The following is a 23,226-nucleotide window of genomic DNA, read 5'->3' as shown; positions in this document are numbered from 1 at the left end:
GTAGCATGAAAAACAGAAAATGATGAAAAAAGAGATGGTTGTCAGTCCCAAAGAACTGACCATCTCAATATGCACAGGTTTTCCGTGAATGAGTACCACACAAAGCGTAACAGCTTCACAACATCGAATTTCTTTTGAGAATCCATTCCCTTTCACTTGCACCCACTAAAGACAATAAAAGAAGTCCTGCTATCTTTGTGGATTTCTTGTCAAGTGCCTCACCAGCAAGCATGTGCCCTGGTTTCCTGAAGGTTCTGACTTGGTCTAAGTAGGTAAATGCCACCTGCAGATCTATAGGCACACTCCTACTGCCTCTTCGTGGCCGTCTCTCTGACGGTGAATTACTGTGGCTGTGGAGGACTTAACTAAGAAATAACTCCTGCCAAGACAAAGCAGAGAATTGATGGCAAAAGGCCAGGTAGACAAAAGGCTGATCTTAGAAATTAGAAGTATTGATACACACAAGGACTGCACTTGTTCCCCATTATCTGTGAGGCTTGTGCATAAAATACTGTCTCTTTTTTCTTAGTTAACCGTACAACATTATCAGCATCCATATACAAACTACCCTCAGCACGGGAATCTAGCACTCCGTGGGACACAGTGTGCATGGCCACAACCAGTAAAGGCCACGAGTGTCCCTTTGTGGTCAAAGGAACACGATGGAAGGTGTATGAGCTCTTCTGCCAAACCACAGCAGATTATTTAGTGTTCACTGTGAAACAAACCAATCCACCACAGCCTGAACACAGCAGCTATCACCATTTCTCTCGCTAAGATGGTGACAAACAGAAACACACGTAAGTGTCAGAAGCATCTCTAGGGGAACACACGACCAGCGAGGTGCAGCACCTGCCTCGACTGGCTATGCCACGTGTGCTACGATGCTCTGAAGGTGCCCACAGCTTTCTGGGTGCCATCAGCAGGACAAGACTTTTGGCTACATTTCCAAACCCACAGGGTTAGCAGATTTACATTGTTGATCTGTTTAATTCTGCTTTCACTCCGTAAAACTACAATTACGCTCTGTTTCCAAACATCCAGCTCTACAAGGAACAAAGGCAGTGACTTACTTCCCAGAGGTGCTGAGTGTTCCTGATGGCTCCCGCTTGGACCTTCTCCGGCAGCAGCAGGACACCCTGGAAGGGCCCAATCCAGGTGCCCTGCTGGATGCGCTGTGCGGCGCAGATGCCATAGGCCAGACCAGGCACGGTGCTGGTGCAGAGGCAGACCTCACGTGGAAGGTCCCGCAGCCACTCGGGGATCTCTGGTGGTGGGGCAGCTGCGGCTGCACTGCTCGTGCCCACCAGGCGCCGCAGGGAATGCAGTGGGCCATGCATGGGGCACTCGCCGTTGCGGTTGTCGGCACACATGTCGCACCCTACGGGCAGAGGGAAGCTGTTAGCACAGTGCTGACAAGGCCCACCCCGCAGCCCACAACACGCTGTGCCCCTTGGCACGCTGCAGTGGCAGTCCCCCGCTTTGCCAGGCCACCATCAAGTTTTACTTTCTGGGTAACAAAAAGTCTGTGTAAGCCACACCGGTGCGTTTCAGCCCGACATTCACTGACAATAACGCCTGACAAATGCCCTCCAAATGCCTGGCTGCAGCTTGGTTTAATTGGAACAGGATTTAATTTCAGCCTTTTTGTAGAAGAAAATTCACTCCGATTTTTACAGAGCAGACGTCTGAATGCATGTCTATTTAGAGCAGGACCTCATGAATGGTGAACAGGAACGTGCACAGACATTTGCCTTCTCGTAACCGCGTCTAATCTCAGTGTTAATATTTTATAGCGAATACCATCTCTCCCTGTCACGTGCATGGGAAATGTGCTTGGCCCTGAGTGCGGGGTCTTTGACTACTGCATACAGAGGGATGCGGTTAGGTGGGCAGTTTTGGCAGTATGTGGATGGCTGGACTGGATGATCCTTGAGGTCTTTTCCAACACTAATGATTCTGCATGCAGCTGAGGCTGTGAACAGCCCGCCTGGCTTGGTGAGCCACTCTGAAGAAGAAAGATAGTTTTTTACAAAGATGTTAATTTCCCTAACTGCGTGACTAACGGATGATGGTTGCTCTATTTTGGGAAGATCCAACTGTGATTTTTCTTTTCTAAGCGAAGGAAATTTTGGTAAATTGTTTCCGTTACACACTGTTGAACATGCCATGAATGCACCACTTCCAGGAAAATGTTTCATGCTCGGGAAACCCATTTCTCCAGAGGTATGCTGAGTTAACACAACAATAAATCTATTGAAGTAGGTTACTCTCTTCCATACGTTTCACTTCTATATTACTGGAAAAGTTTCCATACAAATTTATTCCAGAAATGCAAATAAACAGGGAAAACAGCAACTATACTGTAGTACTGCCATGGCAGTTTCTATTTCTTTTCTCTCATAGTTTGACACCCATCTTTACACAAGTGCAGTGCAGATCTTGCTGTAGGAGCGGATGCTCTGAGCCGCAGCCCTGTGCTGGCTGATGGCAGCGGCCACAGCTCCAGCTCCCAGCAGGAGCAACGCAAATGTGCCTCACCCCAATGTGGGTACACTTGTACTGGGCAGGCCTCCTCCCTTCACAGTCCTCAGAAGGAACCTTCCTCTGCTCAGTAAAAGCCGCCAAAGAACTATGAAAGCTGTGTGTTTAAAATACAGCCTCTACTTGTGCTCTCAAATTTTAGACGGGCTTTCTAAGCCCTGCTTCCCTTCCACCTCTCTGACACAAAAATCGCGGAGTTCGGAACTGTGTCACTGTTGGGAAGCTATACATGGAAGCTCATTCTCTGAGGGTCTGCTGTGAGTTTCTTAGAGGGGCACAGATCCATGCTCCCACAGGAGCCCAGCTCAGCAGTTCAGGGCTGGGTGCAGCCTTGCAGGACACCAGCCTGAACCACACACTGCTGCATGGTGCTGGAGCTGTTTATTAAGGAAATATCCCACTGCATGAGACCCCTCTGTGGGTTTAAGCCACTGCTTCAGCATAGGTTGCATGCTTGGCCACATCAGATAGGGGTGGCTGGAGGATTAAGTTTGCAGGATCCTGGGGACAAAGTTCTGGCAAGTCCTGAGAGAAGATTGCTATGCAGCCAGTGTTCCTACAGCCATCCCTAGGCTTGATGGATAAAAGGCAGCACACACATGTTGGGGGCTCGAGGTTGTTTCCGCAGTTAATTTGGAAATGGAAGTATCAGCACCACATCTTTCTTTCCTTCTCAGAAACCCCATGACCAAGCAGCCCTATGTTTTGGGTATTTCCAAAGATCTCAAAGGTAGCAACAAAATTTATCATATCCAGAGAATGCAGGAGGAGATTCCACATGGGAAAACAAAACAAAACAAAACAAAAATACAGCATTTGAACACACTTTAAATAAATCTTGCATCTTACCATGCAAGTTAGAATGAAAATGTGGGGCTTACTGGGAGGATGCCTAACCATGACATCAATTAGCAGCCAGGGCAGGCCCTTCGATGCAGTCTGCCCATGCTTCTTGGCTATCTTAACATACATAATTCTCCTTCCTGGTGCCCAGTTACCAGGGGCTGTTTTGGAGACACTGTGTCCCTGTAGCAAAAGATTCTGGACATGCAAAGGCTTCCTCATGACTCCATCCAGGCCACTTTGGTGTCATTGCCCTGCATCCTACTTCCAGACATGTAAACTCTTTCAGGCACACGACTTGTAGTAACTGCCCACGATGAGGATTTCTTCACTTCTTTCTGACAAGATGGGCTGATAAAACATTTTATTCCTACATCTTAAGTGAAAAGAGATTAAGAAATCAAAGAGAAGTGTAAACAAACTCCATGTCACTGTCATTTACCCTTGCAGAAAGTCACACATAGTGCTATTTATTTTCTGCTGTCCAAAAACACTGGTAACGTCTTAATGCTTGGCAGCTGCAGTATCTTATCTCCTGCTGTGCTCCTTTCCCTCTGTCCTGCCAAAGCTGAAGGTTTGGAAAATGGGACATCTTCTCAAACTGCTTTGGCTTGTGGCTTGTTGATGAGAGGGAGGGAGCCTGCCTTTTAGTACTGAATTTCTTCTAAGTTGCGCGCTTTATACAGATCCAGTTCTTATTTAATTTTAAAAAAATAATAAATAAAAACTAAACAAACATTACAAGGATTAGGAGCCCTGCAAGGCTCGGTTTACTTTGCTTCAGTAAAAAGACAGTGCACCTCTTTTCTGTGCCTTGCCTAACAATGCATGGAAGGCTGTGATGCAGATGCACTTTCTGTAGTGCCATACCAGCCATCTAAGGGCAGTCTGCTTGCAGAACCCCAGTGCATGGACTACTTTGCCCCCCGGGACAACAGAAGGAAGTCCATTATGAGAGCAGACTTGGTCTTGCTCACATTCTCACAAGAAGGATCAGCAGTATCCCCTGCGAATAGCACAAAGTAGCACATAATGTGGGGAAAAATAAAGGGCTCTGGGTTGTTTTCTGAGACAGAGCTGTGACCTCTACGAGTCTGCAAACTGGAGGGCCAGGTCCAAGGGAGTAGGAAGCTCACCTGGAAGGATGTGGTGGGGATTGGTGTAATACATGTGAGCTCTGCATCAGTGTCACACAATGCAGTGTGAACACAGGCCTCATCTGAGGGCCGCACTCTGCTGGCTAACAGAGATACATGTTCAAGCCCCAGATCAAGAAACGAAGTAAGAAATGGGAGAAAATTGAGGGATTTGATGAAAATGGCAGAAGTGAGGAGGATTGGAGTCAGAGCGGAGTGTCTCCTGATAAAAGGTCACTGGAAATGCAGTACTGCAGGCCTGGGTGCAGCCAGGCTGTATGGAAGGAGGGGTTCCTCACTGTATAGCTTCGTGGCCTATAGATATGAGGATTAAGGCAAGGAAAAAGAAAAAAAAAAAAAAGAAAGAAAAAAAAAAGAAAAAGAAGGAAAAAAAAGATTTCCTAGTGGAGCTGTTTGGTATGGCTCTTCTGGGTAGAGTGCAGTATGTTATCATTTATTTGGCTCCATAAAAATGAGCATAGCATAATGCCAGCACCGTAACTCTGTGAGTACACTTACACAAGTGCTGGAGCTAAGCAAAAGGGAAAGCACAAACTGTTGCCCCCCCCCCCCCAAAAAATACAATTCTAAACATTCCTGTACCTAAATAGCACTGAAATAGAACATATCTTAAAGGAAATCTGAAAGGAGAAAGCTTTTGTCAGAACAAGATAGAGCCCAACACAGCGCTTAAACCAGCTGTAACAATAAATGGAAGAAATACATTTTCATCTCGGCAATAATCCGCTTCAAAGGTGCAGTTACGCTGGATACCTGCAGTTTGCTGGTATTTAAAGAAGAACGGCCTCTGACCCCCTGCTTCATAACTCACTGCAAGCACACAGGTATCCAGTGCAAGTGGACATCATTTCACACCATGCTGCTCCTTATGAGCATAAATCACCTCGGGGTACCCAGCCGGGAGGTGGCTGGGCGAGGCCGGATCCCCCATACCCTGAGGGTCGCCTCTTTTCTGCATATCACGCCCCTCTGTGCCTCAGTTTCCTCACTGACACTAATCTCTTTTTTTTTACTGTTGCAATAGAAATTAATCGCGGTTTCGCACACGTTCTGAGCCTGCCTGACTCGAGACAAGTCTTCTCCCTTCCCTTCTGGGTACCCAACGCAGACATCCCATCCCTTTCAGATCCCTTTCTTCCTTTCAGATCCCTTTCTTCCTTTCAGATCCCTTTCTTCCTTTCAGATCCCTTTCTTTACACGGGCTACGAGAGGGTCCTGCAGCCTCAGGGTGGCGATTCACCCTCCGACGAGCCCCGGACGAGACCCGAAGCGGATCTGGGGCTGTTCTGCCTTTGTAGAGGCGGGTGGGGGGCTGGCTGGGGAGGAGGGCTTGTTTTTCTCTGCCTTCGATTGAACGTTTGAATGAATTAAATTTCCGTGTCAGGTATAAGGAGGGTAGGAGAATATTGTGTGTAGATAAACCTTGCCACCCCCCTGCCCCTGAGAGACCCCCATATACAATGTAGAGATGATGAATAGGTTCTGGGAGAGGAGATCGAAGTTCAGTCCGCACCAGCTCCACTCTCTCTTACAAAACTATAGGGCAATTAATTGTGGCTTGTCCCCTCATCCTTCATCTCCTGGTGGCACATATCGATGGAGATTACTGCTGATGGACCATTTTATCACCTTAAATAAACAGTCACCACCTTCCCTAACCTCAATCTAATATATGGCTATCTGCTATATTTAAGGGTGCTGGGTAACTAATGATGTAAAACAGCTAAATCATACAGGTTACCAGCAGCCTGGAGAAAACATTACAACAGCCCTGGCGCCGAGCGGCTTTGCCGTACACCCTTAACACCTCGATACGGAATAAAACCGCTGTCTCCGTTTCCCTCACCGTCGGGAAACATCCTTCCGAACTCGGAGCTCGGAGGAAAGCGATCCCCGTCGTGTTATCGGGGTTTTAACAAGGCTACAGGGCCCTAACCAGAGCTGTGTTAGTTCCTTAAACACGCGTTCAATTGAACGCATTTCCACGCTGATAATTCGCCTGCATCTCCCCGTGCCCGCGGGTACCGTATGTCCGACGCCGGAGGGGGGATCTTTGGGCTGGGGATGGGGAGGTTCCCTGTGAGGGGGGTCACAAGAAGGGGAAAGCAAGAATGGGAAAGGGGATGCCCGGAGCTGGGGGCTCGGGTCGCTTTCTCTTGATTTTTGTGCTCGAAGCGAACACACCTGGCCTCAGAAATTTCAAGCTCAAGCCGAAAGCTTTGAGAAAAGACAGTCGAACCGGTGTTAGAGTGAAAGGCGGTGGGACATTTGGATCCCTCGGCAGAGAACGGAGGGTTCCGTCGCAGCCCTCCCTTGCCCTGTAAGCCACCTCCAGTATCGCGACCGGGGAGAAACAGCGCAGACATCGCCACCGGTTCTACAGCACGCTGTTATTCCGCTCATTCCGTAAAAACAGCCCCTCTAAATCCCTTTTTTATCTTCCTTTTTCTTTTTTAAAACCTTTATCTTACAGATTTACAGAGCTGCCCGTGGAAGTGAAACTCTAAGTTGTCTCAAAAAAATTCAGCTGGCGTCTAGAAGTGGATTTCAGATTCCACTAAGTGTATGTGATTTATGAGATCACGTTTTTATGCACCCCCAGAAACAGAAAACACACAAAAATACATTTCGCTACGGGGTAACGCTCAGCACAAAGAAACAGCATAAAACAAAGTTGGTGCCCAAAGTGTGAAGATTTTGCAATGCTAGGAGGGGACAGTAGTGCCCACCAAACAGACTCTGCACCAACTTTCCTTCTGATCTTCAAGGCTTAGGACCACGCCAGCACCCACGCTGGGTACTTAGAGCTCCACGGAAACTTTCAGAACGAACTCCGCATCCGAATTGAAACGAAACGAATACGCGTTCTGCTGGGATCCGAGGGCTCCTTGTCTGCTCAGCAGCCACCCTTAAAGAGACAATTCAGGGAACGGGGATCGCAGAAATAAAGAATTTTAAGGATAAGAGAGGGCGGTTGATGCAATTTAATGAAGGTCTACGGGGCGAGGCCGTGGACCAGTGCTTGAAACAGGATAACCCGCGAAGTTAGCAGCGCATTGGGTGAATTAATGATGTTCATCGGTTATTTTCAGCCCACGAATTTCCTCTGTCGCCGAGGACGGGGCAGAGAAAGCAACTACAGATGAGCAAAATCAACTTCAACAAGTCCCGAACCTGCTGTAGATACCGATGTTTAATAACTGGGGTGTCTCCACCCTTCCCAAAACAAAACAAAACGAACACGCGGCCTCAAAAAAAGCGGGCAAACAAAACCAAAATCGAAACAACCAGCTGTAATTAGCAAAGGGATTAAAGATTTCCTCGCCACCAAGCGCTCAGCGAGTTCTAACACTCGGGCAGACGGCGTTTTCTCCTCTAGGAAAGCCGCTTTCCGTACTCAGTGACGGCGTCCTGCTTTACAGCGAGCATGAAAACTAAAACTTAGCGAGGTGTTAACGAGGTCTGAAAACGATACTCCGAGATAAGAGGGAGGGAAACTTCGCCCTGCTCCATCTGACTGAAGCTACAAGTTTTGTACAACCCAGAGCAGGAATTGATTGATTTCATGGGATGTATCGAGGCCGGGCAGGAAACGAGTGGTACAAGCAAGGCGAGTTAACGCCGGGTGAATGGCAAAACTCCTTACAGGCTCCGTTTGTGGAACTACATCCCTAGCAGCCCTCATAGACAAACAGACCGTACCGGAATCGTTCTGATACAGCCTGCCTGATGAAGGAGCCGGCTCTCCGCCACCAACGGGGCTGCAGAACCCTCCTACCGACGGTGCGGGACACCGACGTTCACCCGATGCCGGGTAGAGGAGGCATTAAGGGATGCTCCATCGGGAGCGCAATGCGGGGAAACGCGAAGGGGAAAGGGGGGTCCGGTACGTACGGTTATTGGGGTCGCTGGTGTGTTGGTTGAGGGGGATGATCTCCATGCGCTGCTGGCCGTACAGGTAGTAGTCCAGCTCCTCGGCCGAGCAGCGGAAAAGGATGGAAGAGCGTTCGCTGCATTTACTGCCGCCGGTGGCCCCGCACAAGTCTTTGCCTTGTAGGGGAGCGGGCGCTCCCCCGGCCGTGGGCTCGGAGCTCTGCAACGGGGCGAAAACCGGCAGCTGGGTGACCGGCAGAGCCGTCAGACCGGCAAGGGACGCGGTCGATGAGGAAGATGGAGTGGATGAGGATGAGGAGGCAGAAGACAGCGAGGCCGGGCGCTGGCGGAGGCTGTCAGCCGGGGGCTCGGCTCTATCGGGCGGCTGGAGCTGGGCGAGGGTCCCGCTGCTTTTCAGCTGGCCGCTCTGCGGGAAGAGCTGCTGCCAGTGTTGAAGATAGGCAGGATCCACCTTCAGGAACGCGGAGCCGCCGGGGTCTCCGGGTTTCAGCATCGCGCTGCCTGAAGAGAGGGGAAGAAGCGAAGAGCAGACGTGAGACCCCCCGCCCCGCCCCGGCCCACGCATGAGCTCCCCGCTCTAGGCTAAGGGAGCACCTCCGACACGATCCCCCTCGGGGCCGGTGGGGGGACGAGAGAAGCCTGGGTGGGGGGTCGGAATCGCCCCGAAGCTTCTGTGCCAGCGGCAACAGCGCACACAGCGTCTTCCCTTATCTCTCTCTGCGGCAGCAAACGGCTCTGAAAGTTCTTAGCAGGGAGACGGAGGAAACTTTAGCCCCACGCTGCAAGAGTCTGTTCTCCCAGCACATCGGGGAGCACATCCCCCTGCCCGGAGCTCCCTTACCTGAGCTGGGCACGCAGGAGATGCGATGTCGGAGTGCGGGATGGTGAGCGATCCCGGGAAACTTCGGCTTTGGAAAGGGGTTTTTTTGTTCGGTCTTTGTTAACGGGAAGCGGGATGTTCCCCTCCGGGTGCCGGTTAAACGCGAGCAGCCAGGCTCCCTCTGCCGTGGCTGTGCATGGTAGTCACGGCCGGGCTCCTCTCTCCTCTCTGGCAGACTCTGGGTTAGACACGTGGGTTTTACGACAGCGCAAAAATACAAGCGTGTGTGGTGTGTACGAGAGGGAGGGGAGGGAAGTTACCAAGCGAGACTGAGCGCAAAGCCCTTTTTTTTTTCTTCTGGCAACATCCCCCCACTTTGTTCCTTGCTCAACTTTTAAAGGTGTCCCCTTCTGCCTTCCCTCCCCACAGTCCCTCCTCCCTCCTGCCGTCCTTCCACGGACACGGGTGAGCAGCCGGGCCGGGTTGGGGTGAGGATGCCCCGCTCTCCTTGTCCTCGGCCCGTCGGGGTTTGTGTTACGGCCCTTCCCAGCCCATAACGCTGCTCCTGAGCCTCTTACACCCCCTGTGATCGCCTCTCTGCCAGCCCACGGTCACCTAGGACCTGTCCCAAAGGGCTCCCAGCAGAGATGGAGCTCATCTCCACCGAAATCCCGTCCTTTCGGCCACCAGCAAATCTCTCTCTGTGTGTCGATGTTAGCTCCAATCAAGGAGTGTGCTGGTGGAGATGCAACCTATGGCAGCAAACTTCGCTAACTTATTTTTCACTCCTCTCTTTCCTTAAAAATTGGTGATTTCCGACTCCTTTACTCAGCGGTTGTGTTCGCCTATCAGGGAGAATACCACCGGTTCTTCCCCCCCCCCCTACATCGTACAACAAAACTAGGCGAATAAACGTCATTTGCCTGAGGTGTATCACAAGCATCCGACACACCGAAGACCAAGGGCTTTTATCAGAACAGACCAAGTGCTTTTATCACCAGGACATCTCTCTGTTTGGAACAGCATCCCCCGCTACCAGGTGCCGCTCCATTCTCTCACCGGTACAGCGTGAGCCCACTCTCCTTTTCGCCATTCCCCACCCTGCTTCCAGTTTGTTTCTTTCCCACCCTTGCTTCTCGCAGAGCCTGGGAAAGCTTCTGCTGTTTAGATTTTGTCTGTGTCTAAGGCAAGACATTTTAACACAAATTTGAACAAAAAAAAAAAAAAAAATGTTTAGACTGGCGTCATTTTGACAAGGTCATCCGTCATCTTCTGTATAGATTGATAACACCTAAGTTAAAGGCAAACACAAGTACGAAAAAAAAAAGAAAAAACCCCAAAAAAACCTGATTCTTGTGGCTTACGAAGTTTGCTATAAAACGTTCTTAATGTCTTTGATCAACCCTAGAGGGTAAGATACGATGAATTTCCAGCCGTCTCGCTCCATCAGTGCACGTTGTCGCAGTGCCTCCTTCTCGGCCACCTCCTGACCGGTAACTATTTTATTCCGTTTTTTAAAAATTATTATTATTATTATTATTATTATTATGGTTCCTTCCCCACCCCATCCCCCCCTCCCTCATACACACACACTCCATTTTTATTTCCATATTACTAGTTTATTTTTGATGTGCATCTCCTCATTATCGCCCTTTTCATTACCAAGCATCTTTTTTTTTTTTAAAAAAAAACAAAACAGTGAGTTGTTTTTAGTGGCAGCAGCCCCTACAAATTCGTTTCACGGTACGTGAACGTGATGAAGTGGGGAAAAGCTCCCAGCTAATGGGCTTAAGTACATTGTCAATATCTGCATTTGCCTTCGGCTGTTAACAGAAATATTCCGCTCGGGCTCGTACTTGGGAGGACTTCACTCCTTCGCTGCGCGGTGTTTCCTCGGGCAGCTCGTTGCGTGACTGAGTTGGTGACACGAAACGCAGAGCCCTCAGCCTGGACGCTGCTCCTCTGCATCCCCCGTCCAGCAGGGGAAGAAGGGAAGGAAGCGAGGAGGATCCCAGCCGCATCCTTCGGCTTTTTCTCGCGGAGCTGGAGCCGCTCGATGAGCGCTGGGAAAAAGGAAGGAAGGAAGGAAGGAAGGAAGGAAGGAAGGAAGGAAGGAAGGAAGGAAGGAAGGAAGGAAGAAGGAAGGAAGGAAGGAAGGAAGGAAGGAAGGAAGGAAGGAAGGAAGGAAAAGGAAGGAAGGAAGGAAAGGAAGGAAGGAAGGAAGGAAGGAAGGAAGGAAGGAAGGAAGGAAGGAAGGAAGGAAGGGCAGGAAAGGAAGGAGGAAGGAAGGAACGGAAGGAAGGAAGGAAGGAAGGAAGGAAGGAAGGAAGGAAGGAAGGAAGGAAGGAAGGAAGGAAGGAAGGAAGGAAGGAAGGAAGGAGGGCAAGAAGGAAGGAAGGAAGGAAGGAAGAAGGAAGGAAAAAAAGGAAGGAGAAGGAAGAAGGAAGGAAGGAAGGAAGGAAGGAAGGAAGGAAGGAAGGAAGGAAGGAAGGAAGAAGAAGGAAGGAAGGAAGGAAGGAAGGAAGGAAGGAAGGGAGGAAGGAAGGAAGGAAGGAAGGAAGGGGAAGGGGGAAGGAAGGGGAAGGGAAGGGGAAGGGGGAGGAGGAGGGAAGGGAAGGGAGGGGAAGAAGGAAAGGAAGGGAAGAAGGAGAGGAGGGGAAGGGAAGGAAGGGAAGGAAGGGAAGGAAGGGAAGGAAGGGAAGGAAGGAAGGGAAGGGAAGGGAAGGGGGGAAGGAAGGGAAGGAAGGGAAGGGAAGGGAAGGGAAGGGAAGGGAAGGGAAGGGAAGGGAAGAGGGAAGGCGGAAGGGGAGGGAAGGGGAGGGAAGGGGAGGGAAGGGAAGGGAGGGAAGGGGAGGGAAGGGAGGGAAAGGGGGAAGGGGAGGGAAGGGAGGGAAGGGGAGGAAGGGGAGGGAGGGAGGGAAGGGAGGGAAAGGGGAGGGAAAGGGAGGGAAGAGGGAAGGGAAGGGAGGGAAGGGCAAGGGAAGGAAGGGAAGGGAGAAGGAAGGGAAGGGAAGGGAAGGGAAGGAAGGAAGGGAGGGAAGGGAAAGGGAAGGAAGGAAGGGAAGGGAAGGGGAAGGGAGGGAAGGGAGGGAAGGGGAGGGAAGGGGAGGGAAGGGGAGGGAAGGGAGGGAAGGGAGGGAAGGGGAGGGAGGGGAGGGAAGGGAAGGGAAGGGAAGGGAAGGGAAGGAAAGGGAAGGGAAGGGAAGGGAAGGGAAGGAAAAAAGGAAGGAATGAAAAAAGGAAGGAAAAAAGGAAAAAAGGAAGGAAAAAAGGAAAAAAGGAAGGAAAAAGGAAAAAAGGAAGGAAGGCGGAAAGGAGATTTTGACTTCTCCTTCCCCTTCTTTCCGTCTTTTCCATTATTCAGAGGACGAGCACTGAAACAAATCACACAGACCGTTTAGAAAGCGATCAAACCTTTATAAAAATCCATCGCCTGCCGATCGATCGGTGAATATTTGCAAGGAATTTGTTCAAAAGAAATAAATAAGGAGGGTAAGTGTATTAAATGCAGAGGGGGAACACGGTGGTGTTTTTCTTCATTGATTAATGACCTCTAAAATAAAACAAGCGGGAAGAGCAGCCAAGATCGATAAATTAACTGCCCAAATTCATCATTTTCCCGGGGATTTTTTTTCCCCCCTCTTCTTTTTTAATAACCCCTAGGAAGGATGTCCATCTCTTTGGGATCCCGTAGGTTTTACGTTGGGGTGGTGGCAGTAAAGGGAGATGAAACCTTTTGCGAAGAGACGTAGTCGGGGACACCCTATCTGATTTCGTTTGACACAGAATTAAAAAGTTTGCCTTTCATATTAATTAATTCTCCCGATCCGGAGAAGACGAATGGTCGGTTCCCTCTGACAGGAGTCCGATAAAGGATGCAGCAGCTTTCCTTCTTGCCCTAGGCGTCTCCTCATTGCAGCTTTAAGGTCACGAGCGGCCGAGTTAATAATTCATTAATACAGACGTTTATTCAGATGGGATTCGCGGGGGGTTCGCTCTGCCCTTCCTCCCTCCGCTCGCACGCAGTTTCCCTCGAAGAGAGGAGGAGGAGGAGGGTCCGATGAAGGCTGTCTCTGATGCCGGCAGCGAGGGGTCCCAGGTTGCAGCCTCCGGGAGGGGCCCCAGGGGGCGCGCGTGGCTCCGAGCAGGGAGAGGCCGGGAGGGGCGGGGAAGGTGGGGCCAAGGGAGGGGGGATGCTGGGGAGATGATGGGGGGATGATGGGGGATGCTGGGGAGAGATGGGGGGATTGATGGGGGATGCGAGAAGGTGGCGGGAGATGCTGGGGGATGATGGGGGGCTGGGGAGATGCTGGGGGAGAGCTGGGGATGCTGGGGGAATGATGGGGGATGCTGGCGGGATGCTGGGGGATGCTGGGGGAGATGCTGGGGATGCTGGGCGATTGCTGGGAAGAAGATGCTGGGGAGATGCTGGGGGGATGCTGGGGGGATGCTGGGGGGATGATGCTGGGGAGATGCTGGGGGGATGCTGGGGGGATGCTGGGGGGATGATGCTGGGGGTGATGCTGGGGGTGATGCTGGGGGTGATGCTGGGGGTGATGCTGGGAGATCTGGGGGGATGCTGGGGGATGCTGGGGGGATGATGGGGAGATGCGTGGGGGATGCTGGGGGTGCTGGGGAGATGCTGGGGGGATGCTGCGGGAGATGCTGGGGAGATGCTGGGGGGATGATGGGGGGATGATGCTGGGGAGATGCGGAGATGTGGGGAGATGCTGGGGGGATGCTGGGGAGATGCTGGGGGGATGCTGGGGGGGTGCTGGGGGGATGCTGGGGGGTCAGGGTCCCTGCGGAGCTCGGTGCTGGGAACAGAAAGCACCTGTCCATGAGGAACCACTTCGAGATGCTCAGTGATTTGGCTACAGCCACCGAGCAGATGCCAGCCGTACGCGTAATGACTTTCTGCCTCTATTGACCTGACACGGATATGAACTGGTGACCTTTGATGTGAAGCACTCTGTAGTCTGTTACCGATCCCCTGAGCCAGCAAAGCCCCCACACGGGTGGATTCAGATATTCGTGGCCATCATCAAAGCGGACTCCCCCAGATGGCTTTAGAGAAGCTAAAGACCAAGTAAAAGTACACCAAGTTGGAGCACTCGCCAAATTCGGGTTTGCTCTGTGCCTCCTTGCATGCACAGCCCATCTGAAAATGCCTTCTTAGGTAAGAGGTAAGATCACCAAACACAGCTGCTCTTAACCAAAGATAAAATGTGATGCCATTCAACTATAAAAAACAAGGAAATAAACCCAATCAACCCAAATGGTAGCTTTGCCAATGACAATTATGTAACTTAAAACCCATTATCTGAATAATAAGCTTGCCAGACTGAGCACTGAGATCTTTAAGCATGGATTTTCTGGTGGTTTTGTGTTGTTTATTATTACTTTTAATTGCTATAATAATTATTATTTAATTTTATTCCCATGTTGCTATATGCTTGTCCATTTATGTATTTTATTGACTGTAGCTTCAGAAATGGTGTAATTGAGCACTCCAAAATTCAGGCTTTCATACAGTGCCTTATGCAAAGCTTTCCATAGCAAAGGGATTCAACATCCCCACTGCTGGAGCAGCTCTGAGCAGCTGCCTCAAACAGCAAAACACAGAGAAAGTTTTCCTGTACCTTATCTAAAAATAGTTCTCATAAGTACAGAATCCATTCAAGATGATTGTTTGTGTGTGACATGAGAGTGATAAGGCCTGGGGGAAGCTTAAGCGTAGTAGCACTGTGATGGTTGGTATTGCCACGAGAATGCCATAGTTTCACCATAAGGTTTGCAAAAATAAATGGAAGTATACACGGGAATAAGTGGCAGTGTTCTGTTTCTGGCTTTTCATCAGCATGACTCTGTGTTTTTTAATAGGAAAACCTAGCATTTGTTTTCCCCACTTCACCACTTTTTCACAACATAAGGCTTTCTGGAAGATTTTCTTGGCCTTCCCACTGACAGCTCTTCTTTCTTAGTTTCCAACTTATCCAAACTCTGGAAGATGAGCGTTCTGATATCACTGAATATTAGCTGTGTGCTGGCACCTTGGGGGAGTGCAATACCCCCTTGGGAAGAGATGATATGTGATGTGTTCTGCAAAAAACATCTGCTCACAGCTGCAGCACCAAGTGGAGAATTTTGGCTGCTCGAACGCTACTGCTATTAGTGGGATTTCCTAAGAGAAAGAATAAAACTGAATGGCATATGAAGATGAACACCCGAGCATGTGTATTTAAACCAACAGTTTAAATCATTAAGGGGTTATATTAGAGTTCTTTCTGCCTCACAGAAGATTCAGCCCAGTTTCTCCTCCAAAATACTAAGCAAAGCCTTGTGTCCATAGCAATTGCTCATGCTAAAACGCTGAGTAAAATAAGAATACAACAAAATGAGTGACCCCATTGTGACACGTACAAAGATAAAGGAGGTGGGAGTCATCCTTTAGCAATTAGGATCAGGTAATGTCTGTGCTGGCAGTTTGGGATTACCAAGGGGAAAATGAAGGGTTAAGCATCAAACAGAAGCTATTAAACTCCATTTAACTTCCTGACAATGAATTAGTCAGGAATGTGGGAGGATAGAGAAGCGGAGATTTTGGTACTGGCTACCTGCAATCCTGCTGCTCAGACTGTCTGCAAGACTTCTAATGGTCATGAGGAATAAAAGAAAGAACTTGACCAGAATGAGAAGACTTCGATGGCATTCACTTCAGGTCCAGATAAACCACTGGCTGAAAGAGCATGGACAAAAGCGTAGGCTTCTGCCCTACAACTGTTTTTAGGCAAAGCTTACATCTCTAACACAAACTAAAGTATCTGGCTAAACCAGTTACTAGACTTTGGTTTCTCCCCAAAGCTGAAAGCAAACTCTGTTTCTCCCATGCTCCACTATTGGCAAGAAAATAGTTCTTCTTCCAGACCATCCCAACAGGATAACCACTTTTGTCACAGTGAGCCCATTACAGTGACCTTAAAACTTACTGCTCTGACCTTAGAGACAACGTAGACAGAAGGTCTTAAAGACTATGAAATTCTGACTTTTTGTGGCTCTTTTGCACCTGCTCAGATGATTTAGACATGCCACGCGCTCCAATATGTCAACACTACTTAAAATAAAACGCCATTAAAATCACCGTTAATGTAAAAATTAAAGGTTGACTTAGTTTGTACTATTTAGCCTCCTAGGTTACAAGCGAGCTTCCCTGTAGAGATGAAATAAACTGATTCAACATAGATCTAACAGTTTAAACTATGGCATGCCCTCGGTGGTATTCAACTAGTGATAGCGCTGAAGTGACCCTGGCACACGCCTTTCAGAATGTTTTCTGCCTGCCATTCCCACCTGTTAGTTTGGCTGTCCATCCTGCAGACTTGCTGTCCATTGCTCTCCCTTGGAGTTCTTCAGATTCACAGAAATTCACTGAAGATCATGGCAGAAGCTCAGAAAAGCTGAGTAGATGTGGGGAGAACCCAGACTGAGGATTTGCGCACTTTGATCGCATATAATGGACAAAAGCAGCAAGAATCATTTTAGTGCAGAGTAATGTCGTAGGTGAAGGCTACAGTATTACTCTAGAATAGTGATTTGGAGGGAAAATGATTCCTTAATTAAAAACTTGGGGTTTTCAAGAAAGGGAAGCTGTATACTAATGCAAGGCTCTGCCACCCGGCCTTTCCCAAACACAATTTGATTGCCAGCTCGGTTATCACTGTTCACTTCTACTAAAATCTGGGAAATGGGATTCAGGAGATTCTTTTGGGGGCTGTGTAATATATTGCCTTTGTATCCTGGGGAATAAAGGGGCAAATCCATAGGCATTCGGTTAGAAGGAATGCACTCTACATAAAACAGAGCACGGGGCGGATTTATTGGATGTCATTTAGTATTCACTAGCATTTTGGAGTCCATTTTCACTTGACAAATTATCAAGGTAAATACCGGAGAAAAACACTGTTAGTTAAATAGTGCCACCTACCAGATTGAATATGCACGTGGAATTTATCATTAAAAGAAATAAAAGTACTGTCAAGCCTATTCAGCGGGAATGTTCCTACTGTATTGAAAACGTTTCCTAAGGCTTGTGTAGTACAATTGGAACAACTGGCTGCTAAAATTCAAGCTGAATGAGGTCAGAAGAGTGACTGTAAAAATGGCACCAGCCAACAAGCCTTCCTTCCGGTGTGCATTGAGTCATGGCTGCTTTCCCGTCTGTTTTTCTACAATTAGAATACATTTTATTTTATTTTATTATTATTTTTTTTACCACTTCTAATTCCTGGTAGCTGTGTAGAATAAACACAGCTGTGGGAGAACAAGCTAGATACTTTACCATTTGTATAAGATAAGCAGATTGATTGGCTAACCTCAGATCCTTTAATCTTTATTATCTGTGATAGGGTGCGATACAAAGGAAAAAACAACAGCCACAGGTTGGGTTTTCACAACTGTCTGTATTGAAGGCCCTCAAAGGAGCAGATGGGATACAGAAAACCTGAGACATATCAAAACAAAGACCTTTCCATTACATCACAGTTACAGTCGCTAAAGAGCCGTATTTTAAACAATTTCCCACATAATGCCTGTTGAAATAAGAACACTGGTATTTGATGCCTGGAGATCTTGCTGGATGCAGGCATCTAAAATACATTTTGATTAAATGCAGTGGTAATATTTCATATATTCCCCAAAAGACTCTGGTAAGCAGCGAGGAAGGAAGAATGGAATTAAAGCTCCATTTTTTCTCACCGTATGGAAAACAGTGATCACCAAACTATGCCGTATGAGTAGACTTAGACAGGATGGCTGAATAGCCAGGGGACTTCAGTAATGATTTTCCTTTTGCCACAGGCCTATAATGCCGAGATCTTTGTTCCTGTGTCTAGATCAGCTACCAGTGAAGCAGGCTAACTTTCCTGTGTGCAACAGAGATGCTTGGTTCTTATGCATCTTTGTAAGAGCTTATCTCTTCCAAGGAAAAATGGTCTAGGAGGTATAAGTTGCATCCATTAACTGAATTAGAGTGAATTAACCCACATACTTGCCAAGAGAGATGAGTATTAACTACTGATTCACTTCCACTTGCCTTCTTTGTGTTATATTACATACACGATACCCTTGAGTGTCTGCATTTGCAGATAGATGTGTGAGAGAAAGAGAAAGAAAGAAAGGCATAACAACTGTGTGTGCAATAGATCTCAATCTGGGTTGCCAAGAGACCTAATATTATATTAACATCAAAATGATGCCAAAGAGAGAGGTCGAGCAGCAGCAGCCAAAAAAAGTTATGATCAGTTCAGGGTATGAAGATCAAAATAAACACTTGAGAGTATTGTTTCACAGGATCCAGCCATAGAGGAAGCCCAGATACCTTCTTTGAAAGACATCACCACAGTTGCAACGTGTTACAATCACTAAAAAGGAAAAAAGGAATGATGATTGAATATAAGATGAAAACATGCTGGATCTTCCACTGCTGGCAGATTCTTATTGTTTGGTTTTTGGTTTTTTTTTTCATCTGAAACTGGACTGATAATTGTTTTACTTCATGTCATTAATAAGAATTTCTCCATCATCAAAGAAAGATTAACAACGTGAGAACCCAGAGGGATTAGAGAATTAAGAAAAACTGTAACTGCTAAGACCGAAGATCTGGCAAAACATAATAGTGCCCCAAGGCTTTGGAGCATTAAATGCCAAAGTGTTTGTAGCCTGAGAATTGTGACAGGCTCAGTATTTGGAATCATGGAATTGTTAGTGTTGGCAGGTTTGCTAGAGGGCAGCTGACTCCCAGTGATCTTAATTTTGTTCTCAAAGCAGAATGTGAACAGTTCACAAAAGCTCTGTTGGTGGAGGAAGAGCCAGATTAGACAGCTTCCTTGCAATAAAAAGTTACAAGAGAGTAGGGCAGACTGCCCGCTCGGCAATTAAGTTGGAATAATAAGCAGATCTGGCTCGTTTCGAAACATCTCTGTGCACATTTACATGGTCCAACTTGTAAGCATACAGACAGTCAAGGAGCCCTCAAGCGGCATTTAACTTGCAGCTCAGAACACTCGTTTTTGAGTACGTCTTCCAAAAAAGGGTTTGCAGAAGTGCTGTGCCCTTCAGGATGTGATGAGGGTGGTTCAGCCATTACATACGTAGAATAATTTCGTTGGGTAATCAGTAATATAACGGGAAACTGTTCCTGTCTGCCCAACAATTATGTTCAATCAGAAAAATGAACAGAAAGATGAGGTATCAAAAATATCACTGAAGTTTTACTCAGACTTTTTTTCCATTAACATTTTCTGGGGGATCTGGCCAAGAATAAACATTAAGAACAAGTAGAAAGGAATAGTGGCACTTAGCTTCTCCTTTACAATGTTTTTCTCCAAAGCTTCCTATGAATATCACCCATGCAGCCAACAGGTACCCTCCAAATGATGGAATCAAGTCAGCTAAAAGAACAGGCCTTGATCCTACATGGGGTAAGTAGGGCATAGATTTCAGATATAAAAACATTCTTTGAAATCAAGGGAATAAATGTGAACATTTAAACATATGTGCGCTGTGCAGAGGATGCAAATGTAGGTCTTTTCCAACCTGAGCAATTCCATGACTCGAGGTCCCCTCCAACCCCTGCAATTCCGTGATTCTGTAATACTGCACAACCTGTAATTTTAATACAGCGATTTTGATTCTGTGCTTCACCTCTAGGTTTGTTTCTATTATGACCCTAAAATAACCAGAATGCCTAACCCTGGAAAAGAAAGTCAAACTGCAGCCTACAGACCATCATAAGACAAACCTTCCTTCCAACGCCGCAAGAGCATCTTTCTACCAAAATACAAAACTCTGGGGGCAAGATCCAAGAGTCCTAGGTATTATTTTGCTGTCACAGCCTGTTGCACAAAGTACACAGCATATATTGCAGTAATAACCCCCAATGAATGAGTGACATTCTTACAGAGAGAAAAAGGATGACAGCTTCATTTCAAACATGAAAAAAACTATATAGTAGTCTTATGAACCCCAACTGGTAGTAGCCACAGAACTGAAGCATTCAGGCTATTCATTTCTTGGATTTCACAGTGGAAATTCAGTGGAAAGTGGTCCAAAAGTTGATCAGTTTTCCTTGCCAGTTCCCTTGAATTCAATGAAGAGAGTCTTTGGGTCTTTGGTAACCCACTGAAAGTCCTGTTTGTAGCAGCTGGATCATTGAATCACAAGGTTGGAAAGGACCTACAAGATCATCTAGTCCAACCGTCCTCCCTTTACCCTACTGACAGAAAAACCACTAAATCATATCTTCTAGCTCCCTATCCAAATGCTAAAGATCATGAAGTACACTGTTCTTGGAGCTAACCACTGGGATGATTTGGGGGTTTAACTGCATGTTGCAAAATCTTTTCTTAACTGCTTCCATATAAGTTTTGCCTCTTTTTTTTCCTTTCTCCTTTTTTTTTTTCCCCTATCTGTATCAATTACTAGCAGAGACTTCTTCACTTACCGCTGCATGATGAAAAAGGGGATGCCACATCGTTGCTTGTTCTATTTTAGGCAACTGAGCAATTTGCTACACCCTCAGTGGCTTCAGTGTTTATTTCTGTAAGATTAAAGACAGAGTGCATATGGCAATAATTCTGATATTTCTTCTGGTGGGTGAATCATATGGCGCCGTTGGACACGCTGGGAAATCACATTATAATGTATCAACAAAAAGGGTCAAACGCAGCAGGTGACAGCAGTTCATATTTGTGGTGAAAACAGGTTAATTGAAGCAGAGGATGGTCAAGGCTTGCAGGGAATGGTGTGTCCATGTGGCCCTCTGATCATCCACTCCAGCATTGAAGCTGGCTTAGAGTACACATTTTAACATTAAAATGATGATAAATAGTAACTTGTTTTTTCCAGTTTGATACATTATTTAATACAAATTAATGATGCTATAGAGGAGAAAAAAGCAAACATTTTCTGGAGAAAAAACGCAGAGCAGCAAGAATGTTTTTAGCAAGAATTGTGCTGTGTGAGCCCAGCTGCATGGTTTAGCTCAATTACCTGAAATGTTTTGCAGAAAACAATAACACAATTTGCCAAGTAGATCTCTCTTAGCAGTTTTATCTCTGTCAACAGTTCTGTGAACCTGCACAACCCACAACTGAATCATGGAATCATAGAGTCCTAGAATGGCCTGGATTGAAAAGGACCACAAAGACCATCCAGTTCCAACCCCCTACTGTGTGCAGGGTCACCAACCACCAGACCAGGCTGCCCAGAGCCACAACCAGCCTGGCCTTGAATTCCTGCAGGGATGGGGCATCCACAACCTCCTTGGGCAACCTGTTCCAGTGCGTCATCAGTCCGAGTAGTTACCGCACTGAAGGTCACCATTACAGTGCAACAAGTATTGTTTCTGACTCTAGCTAGTCTTGTTACATCCATAAGGACACAAGGGCTCCCTTTGGAGTTTTACATTTTTGCTGTTTTTGGTGTATTACAGGCTGGCTCCTAACAGTCTTCCTTGCTGACAGTAGCACGCCATAGGCCATGCCCTGGGCCCTGTACCATCTCGTCTAGTTTTTATACACATACCTGTCCCCTTCTTCAACTACTGGAGAAAAGGCCTTTTTCCTTAAGGAAAAGCATGTTAAGAAGTGTGGCTATGAAAGAATGAAAAACAAGACACAGTTACAGAGATAGAGAATAATCTTCTCACCAGCAGTGTTCACTTCCTAACCCTTGGCAGCATACACGCAGGAATTATATGTAAAAAGGGAGCCTAATGTTATCACTACAGATGCTGAAGTGACTGCTTGGACTCATTCCTTTTCTGCTCAATTCCATCTACAACAGAGATCTTCTCTGGAGAAGTTTCATGAGTAACCCTGAGAAACACAAAAGCTCTTGATATTTTTCCCCTTTCTTTTCCCCTGAAATCCAGTAGGAATCACTCCTTTAGTGACCTTTGGATGTAACACCACATTTCTCTGTTTTTCACAAAATTCTGTACTGCTACTCCTATTACCTATGTGGCTGAACACAAACAAGTCAAAACGTAATTTCACCAGGTCAGGAAGACTGACTGAATTAAAAAGAAATGAAAATAATGGAAATAAGCTATCTAAGATTACAATAACGGAAAAGGTTATGCCTACATGACTCATGCACGTATTTCTTGGAAATAAAAAGCATATCCATTCTTTACGTTTTCAGCCTGTTTCTTCCTAAAAATAAAAGTGTCTCAGGTATTTTGTTTAACAAGAATTTGAGTTAAAAACTGAATTTCATGTCACCCCTTGTACACCCAAGGACCCATACACCTAGCAGAGCCGCCACTGTTACAAGTTATCCTGCTCCTATTTAGGATCTCAGCACGCAGGCTCTTGTTCACTGCTGGAGATGGTGCACATCTAATTTTTTTTGTAGCTGAGAATTTCCTGTATTGAATAGTGTTATTGTACCCTCTGTAATTATTGTGGTTTCTGTGAAGATAAATAGGGGGCATTACTTCTGGAGCAACCTACCTGTCATTCTGACGGCGCGCATCCTAAAGGAACTGTCTGATGTAGTTGCCAAATTGCTCTCCATCATATCTGAAAAGTTATGGCTGTCAGATACAGCCCCTGGAGACTGGGAAAAAGGGAAACTTCACTCCCATCTACAGGAAAGGAAGGATGGAGGACCAGATGAACTACAGGTCAGTGAGCCTCACCTCTGCGCCTGGTAAGATCATGGAGCAGATCCTTCTGGTTGCCATATTAAGGCACATGAGGGACAAACAGGTCCCTCATGTGGAGGGATGGCCAGCAGAGACAGAGAGATGATGATGCCTTCTATTCTGCCCTCATGAGGCCCCAACTGAAGTACTCTATCCAAGTCTGGGCCTGAAACATAGGGATGATGTGGAACTTTAGAAGAAGGTCTGGAGGAGGTCCTCAAGGATGATCCAAGGGCTGGAGCATCTCTGCTATGGAGACA

At 47.2% G+C, this 23,226-nt stretch overlaps 1 protein-coding gene across 1 annotated transcript in view; it reads right to left on the bottom strand.

Annotated features, from left to right (window-relative positions):
- The window catches only part of PRDM6 (PR/SET domain 6), a 72,326-nt gene extending 61,948 nt beyond the window's left edge, over nucleotides 1-10,378 (bottom strand). The window contains exons 1-3 of the mRNA XM_032441390.1: nucleotides 9,280-10,378; nucleotides 8,439-8,939; nucleotides 1,074-1,381 (exon numbers count right to left, since the gene is read on the bottom strand). Coding sequence (XP_032297281.1) covers nucleotides 1,074-1,381; nucleotides 8,439-8,931 — 801 coding nt within the window. The 5' untranslated portion in view covers nucleotides 8,932-8,939; nucleotides 9,280-10,378. The remainder of the gene's footprint in view (nucleotides 1-1,073; nucleotides 1,382-8,438; nucleotides 8,940-9,279) is intronic.
- Between the last annotated feature and the right edge of the window lie 12,848 nt (nucleotides 10,379-23,226).

This window comes from Coturnix japonica, chromosome Z (genome assembly GCF_001577835.2).
Source record: "Coturnix japonica isolate 7356 chromosome Z, Coturnix japonica 2.1, whole genome shotgun sequence".
In the NCBI taxonomy this organism is placed as follows: Eukaryota; Metazoa; Chordata; class Aves; order Galliformes; family Phasianidae; genus Coturnix; species Coturnix japonica.
This window is presented reverse-complemented; position numbering and strand designations above follow the sequence as displayed.